Raw genomic sequence first — 18,478 nt, 5'->3', positions numbered from 1 at the left:
TTACTCAGTGTCCACACTGAGATATTGATCATTTTCACAATAAATGTCAAGTGTTCAAGTTTCAAGCTGATTTTTGCCCTCGAATGAAAATTGAAGTGCTAGATGGTTAATTGTGTGGTTAAACTATTCTTTATGGTCAGAACGTGCCAAACACTTTCTGCCAAGCAGTGGATCACTTAACAAATCTGAGGTAGAACATTCAAAATTATTATGATAAAATCTTTATTCAAAAAATCTCTTTGCCTCAACAAAATAAACCTCTTAATGGAAAATTAAGTGCTAATTCTTTCGTGATTCTAATAAATTAAATCAAATATTTACTGACGATATATTGAACATTTGTTATTTTGTTATTGAGGAAAATTATATTGCGATAATTATCATTATTGTTTTATTGCCCAGCCCTAGGATGTACACTAGAATGTAAATTTAAAGCTCTGTGGTTTTTGAACTATATGCAGCAAAACAAAACAAAAATCAGAAGATTAACCAATAATTAAATATTATTGCAGCCATAAATGCATTTGTAAAGATGGAAGTACTGCTTGGCAACAGGTTTGTTGTCCCGTTGTAAAAATAAGGACACAGCAGTTGACATGTATAAAAAGATGTTAACATCACACCTTTTTTTTGGCTGCAACATTCCATCAAATGGAAATATTCAGCCTGATATATTTGTTCTCTGTGCAAATGTTGGAGTCTACAGGAGATTAGTTTTGAACTACACACAGCTAACAAAGACAATAATCAGTAGATGAATCAATACTGAAAACATAGCTGCAGCCATACGTGCATTTGTAATGATGGACTCACTGTTTGGTTGGACAGGATGAAAGACATTAATATTTCTACAAATGTCACCACAGCATTAGGGCCGACCAATATTAGATTTTTGAGTTTGATCTAAAAATGACCAACATATGAATTTGTTTACCTTGAATGCTGAACATAAACAAACATTTCAAACCAGGTTCATAAGGAACCTTGAATTCTGTTGAACCGGGGGTCTCTCACCAGTTCTGGAAACTGTATATCCACAGTTATTGCTTAAAGCAAAGGTCCTTGAAAGTTTGTCAGCAGAGCACAGACCGTCCACAGCCGGTTGACCGAAGCACAAAGTGCAGAGGGAACAACGTCAGCAAAGATCTGGTACTCTTTGATGCGGCCGATCGACCTCTCAATGTGGATTTTCAGGTGGCCGACCTGTTGTGAGGGCGTTTCCTCGAGTTTCTGTCCCTTTGGCCCCAAGAACGTTGGGATGACGAGGTTTACACCGATCACATCGAGGAGGTCTTTGATCTCTAAGCTCCTGTATGCCATCACTTGGTCGCCGGGCTCCAGGAGGTTTAAAACCCCCGACTCCCTGATGACGTCCTTATCGGACACGGAGGCCGCGCAGACGCTGCTGACGAAGCTGACTGAGCCGGAAGGAGCGATGCCAACCACAGACTTGAGTGTTGTGGAGCCTTTATGATGGGAGGAGTTCCCTGAGCACGTGGCCGTCTGGATGTGGATCTCAGTCAAGTCCAGCACCACCCGTGTTTTGGGGAAGGTCGTTTTAAAGAACGGCGGCATTAGCTCATCTACAGCCTGTCTGCTCAGCCATATTGGTAGTGTTCCCAGAGTAAAGAACAGGTAGTGGCACCATGTTAAGCAGGTCGACTGGACCGTGGCCTCTGACACGTGGAACTGCACGGACATTTCAACAGGAAGAAACCCGCGCCGGACAAAGCAAAGGAACAGGAACAGCTGATCAAACAGACACAGGTGTTGAGCACGGCAGCCGGCGTCCCCCGTGTTTTCTTCAGTTTTATTCACCTTCAGCGCATGAATCCATTCCCAGGCAGTCTGTGCTGTAGGCTGCAGAGCTAAGAAGAACACTTTGAGTGTGTTGTAGTCTTTAAATCCAGTGAAAAACTTGATCAAGTCCGGCTCAAGCTGGAGACGCCACAGAAAGAACCGCTCACTTTTCAGTTCTCTGCTTTCTTCTTCCAGACGATCGAGCTCCATCTGTGCAGCCTGCAGCTCCTCTCCCGCAGAGAGGGGCTTCTTCGAATAGTCGTGTTCGCCCAGCACCTCTAGAGACTTGTTCCGACTGTGTGCGAGAAGGAAACAGAAAAGTAAGTACCAAAGTTGATAAGATGGTAGATAATTCATTTCAGAAGCTTGTTTTGCTATATTTATTTAAATTCTCTTTACATCCTGACAGCAATCAATTAATCAAATGCTCTGATCCTGTATCAGTAGCTCGGCTGTCATTAGCACGGCCAATCATTTAACTCCAGTGAAGTGATCGCCCGCCTACCTGCCGCTGTGCACTAACGTGTGTTTTGGGGGAGGGGCTTCGGAGAGGAGGCCTGAAGGGAGTTTTTCATTTGGACTTTTGAAATTTATCTGTCTATTGCTGGTTCTCCAACGCTGCCCACCCCAGCTACGAAAAGCTTTTATAGACAGACTGATAAATTGTTCAACAATACTCCATCCATATTTAAAAGAACTGGCACCAAACATACCATCATTATCTTGCCTTGTAACTCACAGGGCTGCAACGATTTATTAAATGATCGACTCGTTTTCAACTATTAAATTATTAGCCAACTATAATCAGTTTATCGGTTTGAGCCACTTAAAAATGTTCCCGCTTCTTAAAGGTGAATATTATGTTTCCAGGTTTCTTTGCTCCTTCATGACAGTAAACTGACTATCTTGTGGTTGTGGACAAAACAAGACATTAAGGATGTCGTGTTGGGCTTTGGGAAACACTGATCACCCTTTTTCACATTTTTCTGACATTTTATAGACCAAACAACTACTCAATTAATCAATAACATAATTGATCATTGATAATTAATCAGCAATGAAAATAATGGTTAGTTGCAGGCCTGGTAACTCAGAGGTGCAGTAGCAGATGCTCCTGATCAGTTATTAGTGTTGGGAGTAACGAGTTATAACGCAGTTACAGTAATGTATTGCTTTTTGCCGTAACGCAGTAACATAACATAAAAAAAATCACAGTTAAAATCTCAATAACGTGCGTTTCAGCGCATTTTAACCCAAAATTAAGTGGTGTTCTGTTTTTTTAGAATTCACCAACACCGAGAAACATTTCGGCACCAGAAAACCAATTGCATGAGTACCTCGTGCGTAAATGCCCAGCAGTTAATCAGAAGGTTAATTTCCACGGATATAACTCTGCACACCCTCCTACGCAGCACATCTTACCATCTGAATAATGCGTCCACTAATAGCAGTACTACTAAAAGCAGTAATATTGTAATATAACTAATTACTCTCAAATGGCAGTAACTAGTCATCTATAGTGTAGTACATTTTGGAAATAACTTGCCCAACACTGTCAGTTGTTACCAAAATCATACTCAGATATTTTACTTAAGTAAAAGTAGTATTACCACAGTGTAGAAATACTTCTCTAAATCTCACTTGAGTAAAAGTACAAATCTAAACGTGCCAAAAGTAAAAGTACTCGTGTACTAATTTCAGAATAATGCGTATGATTTTATTTGAAAATGATTACTGATGCATTATCATGTAAGCAGCACTTTAATGTGACTACTTTATACATTTTATCTGCTGCGTAGTTTAATCTATAATAATGCATCAAAATACATTTTGCATTAATACATCTGAATCTGCAAATTAAGAAAAAGTTTAATATTGGCTTCCTAAATACAGCATAAAGTAGCACAAACCTGAAACACTCACCTACCTCAGATCATGAACAGTACATGAGTACATGCACTCAGTGATCTCCTGCTGTTTCCAGTTACTGCAGCTCCCGGCTGTGTGACCTTTATACAGTCTGCTTATTTCCTGTCAGCTCTACAGTTACGTAACTTCCCCACCGAGGCCCTTCCAGAGTGACGTTTCACCCTCACTTTTCAGTTAGCTTTGTACACATTGTTAATAGTATTTACTTTACTATACATAAATTTTGAGTATTCTGATAATCAGCTGGTTATGTTCATGTTGTCCTCACCTTGTTAAGGCTTCAATCCGTGAGTCTTCTGCTCCGCCCTCGCCACCCATGTCCCCGTCAGCCTGACGTGTGCAGTTAGCCGCTGGACTTTCTCTTCTATCCAAAAGATTGGCATGCTGATGGCTTTTATATCCGTTCCACTCGAACAACACCGGCAGCGCCCCCTTCCTCAGACGACGAAGTCCTTTGGGCGTTTCGATCAGGTCTTCCTTTAGGAAATGCCTGCTGCACACCCTGGACCGATTGGTGATGGTGAAGTTCACCCTTCTGATGTTCACCACCCATTTCGCCCTTATCTCAGCATCGGTCGGAAACGCGTGAAAGCTCATGGAGGAGAACTTAGCCGATGAAGAGCAAAGAGGGACTGAGCAGAAATCCGTAGAGGTGATGTCCCTCCTCATCAGCTTGAAGCTGCTTTTCTTCATCTCAGACTGGCTACGCTCAGTAACAGCACACACAAGTCAGCAGCTAATCTAACTACACACAGGATGAAACAGCGCTGAAGCCAACCTCACTGCACAGCTAACAGGAAGTAAGCAGACATGCACTTCGTCAAACGGATATCCGCCACATCGCTTCTGCAACTTGCGGAAGTAAACGCCACACGGTGCGGTCACTTACTGCGGCCCCTTTTCTGACGCGGTCGCCCTCGAGTCCTGAAGACAAGCGGACACGTGACTTCGCCGTGTCCACAGCGCAGGACGTTTAGCTCGCAGGTGTGTTTACATGCTCTGGACTGAGCTCGTGCACACATGAACGGAACTAAGCTGAAAACAAACTCCTGCTCCTCCAACATCTTTGCTTCACTCTGGAAACCAGATCGCTTTTTCTCCTCGACCTGCATGGATGCAAACCGCCACCTGCTGCTCAGGACAAAGTAACAGGAGTTATTTCCCATCAGAATCAGGCGTGCGGACTGGATTGTACGTTTCTCACGATGTGCTGACTCACACAATAAGAAAATCAGACACAGGCTACAGAGAACACAAATATACACACTATAAACAGAAATATTCAAATATAAATTTAATATATTAAATATACTAATATAATGTAAACACTTGTTTTCTTCAGATACTGCACAGGAGCTTTCTGTGTCCATTACTCCATCTCTAAATACCTTACTAACCTTATTCTCTAATCTCTACATTTCCTACATATAACTTATTAATTTATTAGATTTACATTCCAAACATTCATCTGATTGACTTTTACTTAATTTAAACAATGTTTGTATTTGCCCTCTCCGCACGTGTAAATACTGTTTCATTTCATATCATGCACAAACCTGGCATTTTGCACATATTTCTTGTTAATTGTTGTTATTATATATTTATTTATATATATGCATAACATAAACCCGCAATAATGCACATAAATATCTGGCACGTTGTGTATTATTTATCTGTTCTTTTGTTATTGTTTATTCCATATTATATGTCTGCATTTATTGATGTCGACTGTATGTCTGTCTGCGTGTAGCACCTTATCACCAAAGCCAAATTCCTTGTACGTGTAAAATACTACGTGGCAATAAAGCTCCTTCTGATTCTGTGATCAGACCTGGTCGTCTGTGCCTTGTAGTCACACTGACGTGATATGATTCCATCTATTTTCCGTGTCCCACCCGTCCTGCCATTTCTTCAACATTTCTTTTTTGATTATTGCCTTGATAACATTGTTCATCCTGGTTGTTTTTTATTTTAGCTATTTAGCTCTCTAAATTTTTTTATCTAAACTGGTTTCTTTTAAAAACCCTAATAATGTCACAGGAGCCTGTAGCTTGTCTGAGAGCTGACAGTGAAACGTCAGGATTGTTTGCCTTCCTTGTTGACTGAAGAAGGTGATTCCTCTTGATAAGGTGGCACATTCTGGTTTAAAGTCTATATATCTACATAATATTTTAACATGATAACCTTTTGAATGATGTAACTTTGCCACAGAAATCAGCCTTCTATGACACTAACCGTTAATAAAAGGTTTCCATCCATCAGTAACCGAATGTATGACCATTTTGCATGGTTTACATTCTGCGTCTAAATGCAAAAATCCCTAGGACAAAATCTTCATGTGAAAAAGTCTTAGGACCGCTGCACTGCTAACAAAATTGCATGTACACTTCCTCACAGATCATTTTCCCTATTATGAGATGAAACTCTGCAACAATACGTGCTACTCGTATTTTATTAACTACAATCTCTTTGATGCTTCTGTGTAGATCTGGACTTAACTGTGTAACTTTCAATATATGTATGGTATGGTATGTGAATTCAAATAAACTCCCTGTCCTTGTTCTTCTTTCTAATAATTTTGTGGTGTCAGGGAGTATCCAAAGTGTTTTTGCTGGTAATGGTACTGTTTGTAAGTTCTGTTGTTTTTTTGTCTCCCCCCTCTCCTTTTCCCAACAACGAGTTGTTCTAAATGCACCTGTGCATAATATCAAAGCCTGATTTTGAATGTTCTCGAACTTTAAGAGAGATGTGCTTGCTGCAGATCCACAGATCTAATATTGGTCTCATTAGTCCACTGTATATGGTCTTCACTTCCACCTAAACACCTCACTGTATGTAGTATTTTACATTTATCCACTACTTTCTGAATGTAGTGTTTCATAATTTTAGTTTTTACCTCACTACCAATGAATTTCCTTGTGAGGAACACTGTCTCTGTCTTATCAACTTAGATATTATTTTAAAATAAAATAACATATATAGGCCCATGTATATTTATCTGATCACACACAATGAAGTCTAAATGTCTTCCCCTCTTCCAAATTGCCCCATCATCCACAAAAAGCAAAAACCCCGCCCCATTTTCTATAAATACATCAACCAAGAGCTTCTGAAATAAACTGACTCCCACCGGTTTAAATAAAGTGCAGCTGAAATGATTAATCAAGTTACAAAAAGCAAAATAGTTTTGTCTCATTTATAATCTGCTCTTCAGTAACCTGTATGCAACACTTCTTATAGAAACAATGATCAGACAATAAAAGGTTTTGGATTTGGCCCCCAGACATTTAAGGAACGTGCAAATGCTTCTTATTTCTGAGGACCGTTATTGTAATACAGTTAGAGTAAATTAGACGACATTAGATTTGGTGTGCTGTAAGTAGCAACGTGACACATCAAAGAAAAAGGGAATAATACATGTTACAGGGCAAGTGGACAGATAATAAAACCTGTAAAACAGGAGAAATTAATCAACACAGGAAACTTGCTGCGTTGGGTCTTGCCGGAATTTATTTAACCCTCATGTATCCCTTTAATAGCTGTTACGAAGCCAACCCAAGACAAATTTGTCCTCATTTAAATCCATTATAAAATATTTCAAATATTTAGCTTAAATTACCACACAAAATCATTTTTGAAAGTGTTTCACCCCTTCTGTCTGTTAAATAAAGATGTAAGTTAGGATTATCAGTTTCGCCCAGCAGATGGCACTGCTTACCTTTGTGTGGCATGTGGTTGAATCAGAGTGATGGGAGAACCAGAGACCGGCTGTTCCCGGAAATGCTGGCCGCCTACAAGCGCTCCTCCGCCGGGTCGACATGGCGGGCGGCTTGTCGAGTCCACTGCTAAGCTTAGGCGGTTCTCTGTGGCTCCGTGTGGAACGTGGACGTACCGGCCTGTAACGTCTGCAGAGCTGCCCGCCTAGACGAACGCGTGCGCGGCGTTCTAATGGGCTGGAGCCCCGGGTGCACGGCGGAGCTCCGGCTGAAAAAAATATCCTGCTTCGTGTTTATTTTTCCTCCAGTCTGTCTGTCCATCGCTGACTCTTCCAACAATGTAGACTCCGACCAGACAAATGGCAAATAGTGTCAACTCTCACCAAACAGCAGCGGAACCAGAAAACCTCGCGGACAAGTATCAGCTCCTCTGCCGCGGTTATAGGACTGTAGCCCCGGGTGCACGGCGGAGCTCCGGCTGAAATGATATCTTGCTTCTGGCATATTTCTCCTGCAGTCTATCTCTCCCTCGCATATTCTTCATACAATATTACCTGCCTGGAGGGAAGGGTAACGTTAACCCTGCTCTTTAGCGGTAGCAACCGCGGACAGCTAACGTTAGGCTGAAGGCAACCTCTCTCGCCATAAACGTTACGGTTCACTCACGGCGGGTTGCGAGCATCTGTTCGGCCCAGCGTTCGGCTGGATGATCCACTGTGATTCTGCAGTACGATCCACGCTGACGAAGGAGCTACGAGATCGATCAATTTACACTAGTTATGATAAAAAAGATCGCTCCGAAGACACTGTGTTTACTTCCATACGCCTTGAAACGGTGGAGCAGGGGTCTCTGGGTAATGTAGTGCCCTTCTATTGAAATAACCAGGGTGATATAGGACAGAGGACTACACCGGTTAAACATCCATGGGGCTTGTGGGTAATGTAGTGCCCTTCTATTGAAATAACATGGGTGATATAGGACTGAGGCCTACATTACCCAAAGTCCACCGTTTCAAGGCGTATTGAAGTGAACACAGTGTCTTCGGAGCGATCTTTTTTATCATAACTAGTGTAAATTGATCGATCTCGTAGCTCCTTCGTCAGCGTGGATCGTACTGCAGAATCACAGTGGATCATCCAGCCGAACGCTGGGCCGAACAGATGCTCGCAACCCGCCGTGAGTGAACCGTAACGTTTATGGCGAGAGAGGTTGCCTTCAGCCTAACGTTAGCTGTCCGCGGTTGCTACCGCTAAAGAGCAGGGTTAACGTTACCCTTCCCTCCAGGCAGGTAATATTGTATGAAGAATATGCGAGGGAGAGATAGACTGCAGGAGAAATATGCCAGAAGCAAGATATCATTTCAGCCGGAGCTCCGCCGTGCACCCGGGGCTACAGTCCTATAACCGCGGCAGAGGAGCTGATACTTGTCCGCGAGGTTTTCTGGTTCCGCTGCTGTTTGGTGAGAGTTGACACTATTTGCCATTTGTCTGGTCGGAGTCTACATTGTTGGAAGAGTCAGCGATGGACAGACAGACTGGAGGAAAAATAAACACGAAGCAGGATATTTTTTTCAGCCGGAGCTCCGCCGTGCACCCGGGTCTCCAGCCCATTAGAACGCCGCGCACGCGTTCGTCTAGGCGGGCAGCTCTGCAGACGTTACAGGTCGGTACGTCCACGTTCCACACGGAGCCACAGAGAACCGCCTAAGCTTAGCAGTGGACTCGACAAGCCGCCCGCCATGTCGACCCGGCGGAGGAGCGCTTGTAGGCGGCCAGCATTTCCGGGAACAGCCGGTCTCTGGTTCTCCCATCACTCTGATTCAACCACATGCCTCAAAAAGGTAAGCAGTGCCATCTGCTGGGAAGGAGTGAAATCCCCATATACCATCCTTTTTTTAACAGACAGAAGGGGTGATACACTGTAAAAAATATTTTTGTGTGGTAACTTAAGCTAAATATTTTTAATGTTATAATGAGTTTCAATGAGGACATTTTTGTCCTCAGGGGTGTAGTTGTAGTAATGGCGTTTACAGCGTGTATTTTCCACACTATAAAAAAATTTCAAAACTTTTAAAAAAATTTAGAAAAAAAGATTCACCAAAAATCATGCCCATTGCATAAACACACTCAAAATGGCAATAAAATCAAAATTGCAAAAGCCAAGAATGTCCTTAGGTATAAATGAGGGTAAATACTGTCAATCAATAAAGTATTTTTTTGCACATCACTAATTTTCAACTAAGTTACTAAATTACTAACGTGTGGGCTATATCAAAAAAACACAGATTCATACACAAATATGACAAATAACTCACCTGCTCATCATACCTCGTTCAACTCATTAGAAGGGAAAATAAACCTTTTTTTATATTAACAGGATAAATAAACCGTTTATCACAGCAGATCTGTAATAACTGACAGAGACGTTGCCGTCCTCAGTTCACCAACGTACCAGGCAAGATAGTGACATTTTTCACACTTAATTGATATGGATGACCTTTAACCAACACAAAACATATTTTTATAAACAAAATACAAATAAGAGGAACGCCCGTTGGTAGGGTCAGGAAATACGAATGTAAAGACAAGTTAACGGCTAAATCTAATATCGCGGCGGCCGACAGAGCCAAGGAGGCTTGTTGGCATCGCATGGAGTGAATCTGTAGCCTGATTATCTTCAGAGGGGGAATAATCTGAGACAGAATTTAATTTCCCAGATTAATCTACAAGTAAAAACTTGAATATTCTCTGACATTATAGTCACACATTTATGAGAGAAACTTCACTTTGCAAAGCTGCAACATCACACACACGTCTGCCGTTTAGCACTGGAAAGTTATATTAAACGTGAGGAAATGCTCCTGAGTTTAGCCCCCCATCACCATCACGCACCTCAGAGACTTTGCCTTGGATCGGCCGTATTCAAAAGAAAACACCAGAGTGATTTTCGATTTTTTTATGACATTCATTTCAGGGAATTTCAGATTTTCCTTCTTGTAAATTTCACACTTTAATCTAGGATGTTTTTCCTCATCTAAATATGTGAAACCACTTGGGAGAATTCAATTACAGCCTGCAGACGGGCTCCATCTAAGAAACTGTCCCGTTAATTAGGATTCCTCTCTAAATCCCAGCTCGCTGTCTGAACGTGATGCTGTTGTTTCTCAGGGGAACAAATCAGGATAAAATCTAAACAGATTTTATGTATTAATATCCTACTTCTCATCAGTAACACCGAGTACAGATGAGGTGTGGAGTCCACGTGCAGGGGAACCTCGAGTTCACCACCAACAAAACCCGCTCGGAGCAGTTTAGAGATGCGGCGTAAATTGCCATGGCAACAGACCCCGGGTAACACCTGTCCACCTTTCGTAGTGCGGGTTAACCCGGAAGTTACACCTGAAGTTAACTGGATAAGCCGGTTACCCCGCTTCACAGTACAGGCCACGAGAGTGCTAGCTAACGTTTAAATGTTTATGTTTTACCGTTAGAATGACAGTAACGCGTCCACGCAGCAGAGGGTCAGTAACTTATAATCAAACTACACAGTGAACACAAAAAAACTTAAACACAAGATTCACTATGCTTATTTCTCGGTTTTGTGCTTTCGTGCAGTTTACTGACCTGTAAAACAGGAGAAATTAATAACACAGGAAACTTGCTGCTGTTGTTCTTGACGCACTGCTGCCCCCTACTGTCTGTAATGGAGTAGCCTACATATTAAAAAAAAAAAAAGATACTGTTGAATTAAACCAAAATAATTCTCAGGCTGAGACTTCAGAGAGAGACGGACTGGAGGGTCAGTACAAGCAAAGTACTCATTTTCATTCCTCAAACATATCGTCCGGTAACCTTTCTGAGGACTTGCTGTGATGTTTCCCTTCCTGTTGATCGACTCTCTGGCCACTCCTAAATCCCACTCAGTCTTCCCTTTAACCTGAACCTCGTAGTAAAATCTCCCTGAAGAGAAACTCTGCTTTGCTAAGACAATAACAAAATAATCAAATCTTTCTGGATTGTCTGGGAGATTCTTCTTTACATCAGCATGTTTAACTTGTTTTCCATCATCAGTCAGGATGAGAGCAGGATGTGCTGTATCAGGATCGAGGGTCACATCCACTGCATACTGCTGGACCCTCTTGGGCTGGGCGTCAAACAGCTTCTTCATCTGTTCACTGAGCGTCTCCTCCAGCTGATTCACAGCTCTCCTCACAGTCCCCTCATATGAAGGTGGACGGACGCTGACTTCTGTCCAGTCCTTGGTGGGTGGAGCAGCGTTCAGGGACGGGAGGCTTTGGAGGAGGTGGAGGTGGTCTTCAGAGCGTGAGAGCTGCTCCACCTCAGAGCTTCTCTTCTTCAGCTCAGAGATTTCCTGTTCCAGCTCTTTGATGAAGCCTTCAGCCTGTTTCTCTGTCTCTCTCTGCTTCTCTTTGATCGTGTCGATGAGCTCGGCCTGGCTTCTCTCAACAGACTCCTTCAGAGCGCTGAAGACCTGAACACCACCTGCTATCTCTCTGTCTGCATCTTCCTTACTGAGCTCCACTGAGCGTTTGATCTCCTCAATCTTCAGTCGTCTCTTCATCGTCTGCTGATTTCAAGCTCGCCTTCTTCTTCATATTCAGAGGAACAACATCATGTGTCTTGTGGTCTGAAACAGAGCAGAGCATGCAGACACACATCTGGTCGGTCTTACAGAACAGCTCCAGCAGTTTATCGTGCTTCGTACACATCCTGCCTTCCAGGTTCTCCACAGGGTCGATCAGCTGATGTCTTTTCAGGCCTGCCATTGTCAGATGAGGCTCCAGGTGAGTCTCACAGTAGGAGACCAGACAAACCAGGCAGGACTTCAGGGCCTTCACTTTGGTTCCAGTGCAGACATCACAGGGAACTTCTCCTGGTTTGGCAGCTTGTTGCTCTGAGCTGCTGCTGCTGGCTTTCTGTTGAGCTGACTGTCTGAACTGAGCAGCCATCTCAGAGATGAAAGTGTTGACCTGCAGCTCAGGTTTTGTGTTGAAAACCTCTTCACAGTTGGGACACTGACACAGGACACTAATATTCCAGTGTTCAGTGATGCAGGTTTTACAGAAGTTGTGTCCACATGGTGTGCTGACTGGATCAGTGAACACATCCAGACAGATGGAGCACAGAAACTGATCTTCAGTCAGAAAGCTGGCAGCAGACATATCCATACTCTGAGGACAACAAGTGAGAAAACTGTTACTACATATATTTTACTTACTTGTTTAATAAAATCAAACAATGATTAGTGGAATATCAGGAGAGGCATCCTAAATTGAGGTGTTTTTCCTGCTTGCCACTGTGCCAGCACTTTTGGCACCCTGCTGATCGGGCAGTGCCGTGCGCTCCTATATATTAAAGGCCACGCCTCTCTCTTTCTTCCGCTCCATCTCCCATGGTGGTTGCAGCCCGGCGTGGCAGAGCCCTGAGTGGCGTGGCTGTACCTTTTGTTTGTGGCTGTTGTGGCGCCCAACCCTCCGTTAAGATCGGCTGTCTGCCGGCACTGTGGGGAACGGATTGCTGCGTGGAGGGGCCCTTCTTGATCACGGGCCATTAGGTAACGGATTCTCCTCCTTTGTTTTGGGTGCTCCCTACCACGTGGTAAGCCACAGCCCTGCTCCCTTTGCCCTTTCCCTGCCAGTGTGCTAATTGTATTTGGTATCTACCCGGTATGTGACTGGATTGTTCATTGTTTTATAATTAATTAATAAAATATTTATTTTGAGTGAAAACCATCCCTTGCCCTGTGCCTACTCGACGAACCTGAGAAAACAACACTGAAGGTCGAGGGAATGAAAGGAAGTCAGCGATGAGAGGGAGGCTGAGGGACAACAGAACAGGAAGGTCCCCCCCCCACCCCCGTCTTACTAGCCTGTAATATTTCTCTCCTATAGACCTGGACTGAATGTATTCTCCAAAATGCAGAACAAAGGTGTGTCCCCTATCAGTTCAATACAGTCAAGTCAGATTCTGGTTTGAACTAAACTTTGATCAAACACTGAGTTGTAGGGCCGTGTACTCACCAGTGTTTGATAGAGATTCCGCTGTTTTGTTCGACCGCAGCTCTGTCACTTACAGACAAACTTGCACTTTCATTTCACACAGGAAATGTGACGTTGCAGCTCTCCTCCGTCACCTCTCAGTGCAGCTCTGGAAGTCAGGTTTTATTTCCTCCTTGGAATATACTTTCCATTTATTACATTTACATTTATTCATTTAGCTGACGCTTTTATCCAAAGCGACTTACAATTGCTATATACAGGTGCTGGTCATATAATTAGAATATCATCAAAAAGTTGATTTATTTCAGTAATTCCATTCAAAAGTGAAACTTGTATGTATACATTCATTCCACACAGACTGATATATTTCAGAAATCAGTATCTCAGAAAATTAGAATATTGTGAAAAGGTTCAATATTGAAGACACCTGGTGCCACACTCTAATCAGCTAATTAACTCAAAACACCTGCAAAGGCCTTTAAATGGTCTCAGTCTAGTTCAGTAGGCTACACAATCATGGGGAAGACTGCTGACTTGACAGCTGTCCAGAAGACGACCATTGACACCTTGCACAAGGAGGGCAAGACACAAAAGGTCATTGCTAAAGAGGCTGGCTGTTCACAGAGCGCTGTGTCCAAGCACATTAATAGAGAGGCGAAGGGAAGGAAAAGATGTGGTAGAAAAAAGTGTACAAGCAATAGGGATAACCGCACCCTGGAGAGGATTGTGAAACAAAAGCCATTCAAAAATGTGGGGGAGATTCACAAAGAGTGGACTGCAGCTGGAGTCAGTGCTTCAAGAACCACCACGCACAGACGTATGCAAGACATGGGTTTCAGCTGTCGCATTCCTTGTGTCAAGCCAGTCTTGAGCACGACACAGCGTCAGAAGCGTCTCGCCTGGGCTAAAGACAAAAAGGACTGGACTGCTGCTGAGTGGTCCAAAGTTATGTTCTCTGATGAAAGTAAATTTTGCATTTCCTTTGGAAATCAAGGTCCCAGAGTCTGGAGGAAGAGAGGAGAGGCACAGAATCCATGTTGCTTGAAGTCCAGTGTAAAGTTTCCACAGTCAGTGATGGTTTGGGTGCCATGTCATCTGCTGGTGTTGGTCCACTGTGTTTTCTGAGGTCGAAGGTCAACGCAGCCGTTTACCAGGAAGTTTTAGAGCACTTCATGCTTCCTGCTGCTGACCAACTTTATGGAGATGCGGATTTCATTTTCCAACAGGACTTGGCACCTGCACACAGTGCCAAAGCTACCAGTACCTGGTTTAAGGACCATGATATCCCTGTTCTTAATTGGTCAGCAATCTCGCCTGACCTTAACCCTATAGAAAATCTATGGGGTATTGTGAAGAGGAAGATGCAATACGCCAGACCCAACAATGCAGAAGAGCTGAAGGCCACTATCAGAGCAACCTGGGCTCTCATAACACCTGAGCAGTGCCACAGACTGATGGACTCCATGCCACGCCGCATTGCTGCAGTAATTCAGGCAAAAGGAGCCCCAACTAAGTATTGAGTGCTGTACATGCTCATACTTTTCATGTTCATACTTTTCAGTTGGCCAACATTTCTAAAAATCCTTTTTTTTGTATTGGTATCAAGTAATATTCTAATTTTCATAGATACTGAATTTGGGATTTTCATTAGTTGTCAGTTTTAATCATCACAATTAAATGAAATAAACATTTAAAATATATCAAAATATATCCAAGTATCACTTTTTGATGATATTCTAATTATATGACCAGCACTTGTATGTCAGAGGTCGCACGCCTCTGGAGCAACTAGGGGTTAAGTGTCTTGCTCAAAGTGGGGGATTGAACCTGGGTCTCTCACACCAAAGGCATAGTCGTATGCATTGCGCCATCGCCATCGCCACCCCACTTTGACACAGCTTTGGAACAAGATGAGTTTATACTTTGTTTCTTTTTTTTCTACAGTGGAAGTATACAGCAGCCAAAAGAACACAGAATTACAAAGAGACAACATAACAAAAGAGGTCAGTGCAAAATATTGAAGAAGATACTGTATCTTTTGATCAACAGGCTACAACGCTACCTTACATTCCCACAACCACTCCAGTGATAAACTCACTGTTTAGCCTATAATTTAATTTTTTTTGCTGCTTTACCATCTTTTCTTTATGTGACAGATTTTTTACTGATCACATTACAAGAAAAAGTAAAGAAACACTGAGATGGAAAACTTTTGTCACTGGTCCACAAGTAGGCTTCTCTGTTGTTTGAGGTTTTAGAAATAGAATGAAAGTAACACTTTACATTTTCTAAGAACTCTTAAGTTAAATTCAAATAGTGTATTAAGTGTGTTTATTAGAATAAGCTCCTCAGAGAGTTGTAGACCTTAATTACTTTCCACCACTGGAAACACCACTGTGTCTCAGAAAATAGGAGATTTATAATGATCAATTAGATTGAAAATATCAATGTGTAGACATTTAAAAGTCTAGGAGATTAAGAGATTAAGAGCAGATTTAACTCCTGCATTGACCAACATCTTCAGAACTGCACTGCCAGAAGAAACACAAATGGTACAAAACTTTCTTCTTCCATCTTCTCCGCATTGCAGTGAACAGTTTCATCTTGTACAAAGAGTACACGCCACCTGCAGACTTTTTGGACTGTATCAGCAGACAGCAGGAGCAGGAAAACAGAGGACTGCTGGATGACTTTGAACCAACTGCAGTTAAACATTAGCAAGACCAAGGAGCTGATGGTGGACTGTGGCGGCCTGGAGGCAGGACTGAAGAGGAGCTGGGGACCGGTGACGGGGCAGTTACCTGTGTTACTGAACAAAGGGTGGAGGTAGCATTACACCCCTGATTTTACCTAATAGATGGAAACATGTTGAATAAGCAATTACTTCAACCTCTTTTCACAGCAATAAACAAAACAGTGCTTCACAGAAGGGTTGTACAATCTAACTTAACAAAAAAAAAGTCCGCAAATTTCGGCTCCTTTAAACAATAAACTGTATCTGTTCCACAAATTAAGACTGTTTCTCCTGAAGCCTTGTATGTGGAGGAAGTCTAGCGGCAGGGGATACTTACGGGAGGGAGGCGGGAGAGGAGAGGAAGAATAACATCCAAGCTGGCTGCACAGACAATACCGCCCTCACGGCATCGCTGTACAGTCACATCGTCGGCCGATCCTCGCAACTCGACAGTCCGCAGGAACTCACAAGGCTCCGGCTGGCAGCTGCAACACACTTGTAGAACTCGTTCAAACAAAACATTAACTTCCCAGTCGAACTTCTGCTGGACTCCTCCGTCGGCCGCCACGTTTTTCTCTTCCTAGTCTCCGCCACCTTACCCGCCTCCTCCCATACTCCTCCCTAGTTTTTCCACTTCCGGCTGCCACGGATTGGCTTAAGAGACATCCACTCAATAATAGGGAAATTCAACACACCGCAGCAGTCATTGTTTGGTCAAAAGGTACTCACTCACTACCTGGGGAGGGTTAACCCTTTGGACCCCCGTCAGTCTCATGTGGCTCACCACATTCCCCCCTTCCAAACCCTGCCACCACACAGACTTCTCCACAAGACTGAAACACATTAACATTTCCATGTTTAAACGATAACATTAACCATTAAGGCGAAACATTCACAACCAACGATGAATAACACACATCGTACCTAACATACATCAGGGTGTAATAGACATTGATAATGTTAACCAAAATGATAACATGACTATTTCATTACCAAACAGGTTCAGAGACTATGTAGTTGACCCCTGGTACTTCTCTGATGTCGCCTGGGTATATCCTCGCTATCTGTACTAGATTCGTTTGCGTCCTCAGATGGTGCCCCTCCCTCTGACTCATCTCCTAAAATAACCTGGTTTCCGCCTACCCCCGACTGCTCAGCTGGCTGCCCTTCCCCATCTGTGCCGGGAGTGTCACTGTGTGATGTGTTGTGGTTGATTGTGTGACTAACCTGTGGGGCACAAGGACTGGTATGGGGCAAACATACTACATCATAGGTGTCAGAGGTGGACTGATACTGTGCCTCATTGTGATAATGGGGGGCTTTTCTTGGGCTAGATGCCTCAAAGACACAGCTGTTGTAGCCGTTGGTGATTACTCAGGACCCAGTCAATGTTGTCAGTGTCGCTGATTTCCAAATCCTTGCCTCCTAGAAGGTCTCTGGGCAGGCGTGCATCCCTCCCGAAGAGTAGGTAGAATGGGGCATATCCAGTGGAGGAGTGGACATGGCTATTATATGCCAGGACCAACTCTGGCAAATGTGCATGCCAGTTCCTCTTCTTTTCTGCTGGAAGAGATCTTAACATCTCATGCATCGTGTGATTGCAGCGCTCGCACTGGGCATTGCCCTGTGGGTAGTAGGGACTTGGTCTACTTTTTGCAATCCCGTACACACGACAGAGTTCTTTAATCACGCCAGCCTCAAAGCTTCGACCTTGGTCGGAATGCAAACCGGCAGGGCAGCCATAATACACAAACCAATGTTTGATTAGTGCAGTCCCGGTGGTTCGTGCAGTCTGGTCCTTTGTTGGCACTGAGATGGTGAATCTCGTAGACATGTTGGTGAGCACTAGGACATTTTCATATCCACCAGTTGAAGGTTCCAACAGGGTGTAATCCATGGCCAGCACCTCCAAGGGGGCCGTGACGTTTGTGCAGGTCATTGGTGCTTGTGCTCTTAGGAACACGTCCCTAGCCAGGGGGCAACGCTTGCACTGCCATACCCAGCATCGTACATTTTCACCATGGTGGGCCAATAGTAACTTCGCTTTAGAGCCTCCACGGTGCCCCGCCAACTAAAGTGACCACCATGGTCATGCGGTGTCTCGTACACAATCCGTTGTAAGGCTTCAGGCACAACCAGCTGACGTACTTCCTCCCCATCTCTGGGATCACGTATGCACCGGAACAGAATACCTGTTTACTAGGTCTTTCACACCCCTGGACAGCAGCCAACACTGGACCAATATCAGGATCCTACACCTGGATTTCCTGCAGTTCATT

General features: G+C 43.5%; 2 protein-coding genes across 2 annotated transcripts; both read right to left on the bottom strand.

Annotated features, from left to right (window-relative positions):
* Positions 1–504: 504 nt before the first annotated feature.
* LOC119894426 lies at positions 505–5,616 on the bottom strand. Its single transcript, XM_038707170.1, has 2 exons — positions 3,998–5,616; positions 505–2,095 (listed from the first exon to the last, which is right to left on the bottom strand). The coding sequence occupies exons 1-2, from the start codon at positions 4,420–4,422 to the stop codon at positions 1,048–1,050; spliced, it is 1,473 nt and encodes a 490-aa protein (XP_038563098.1). The 5' UTR covers positions 4,423–5,616; the 3' UTR covers positions 505–1,047.
* Positions 5,617–12,004: 6,388 nt separating this feature from the next.
* On the bottom strand, positions 12,005–12,628 carry LOC119893694 (E3 ubiquitin/ISG15 ligase TRIM25-like). Its single transcript, XM_038706015.1, has one exon. The coding sequence runs from the start codon at positions 12,626–12,628 to the stop codon at positions 12,005–12,007; it is 624 nt and encodes a 207-aa protein (XP_038561943.1).
* Between the last annotated feature and the right edge of the window lie 5,850 nt (positions 12,629–18,478).

Source organism: Micropterus salmoides, unplaced genomic scaffold (assembly GCF_014851395.1).
Source record: "Micropterus salmoides isolate LMB-PRFRI ecotype aquatic unplaced genomic scaffold, ASM1485139v1 Ms_hic_scaffold_8, whole genome shotgun sequence".
Taxonomy (NCBI): Eukaryota; Metazoa; Chordata; class Actinopteri; order Centrarchiformes; family Centrarchidae; genus Micropterus; species Micropterus salmoides.
This window is presented reverse-complemented; position numbering and strand designations above follow the sequence as displayed.

Bases quoted from the DNA above. Each gene is read 5' to 3' on its own strand.
- LOC119894426 (XM_038707170.1), bottom strand. From the start codon at position 4,422: ATGAAGAAAAGCAGCTTCAAGCTGATGAGGAGGGACATCACCTCTACG. The intron at 2,096-3,997 runs GTGAGGACAACA...TCTCGCACACAG, and splicing joins CGGATTGAAGCCTTAACAAG to TCGGAACAAGTCTCTAGAGG.
- LOC119893694 (XM_038706015.1), bottom strand. From the start codon at position 12,628: ATGTCTGCTGCCAGCTTTCTGACTGAAGATCAGTTTCTGTGCTCCATC.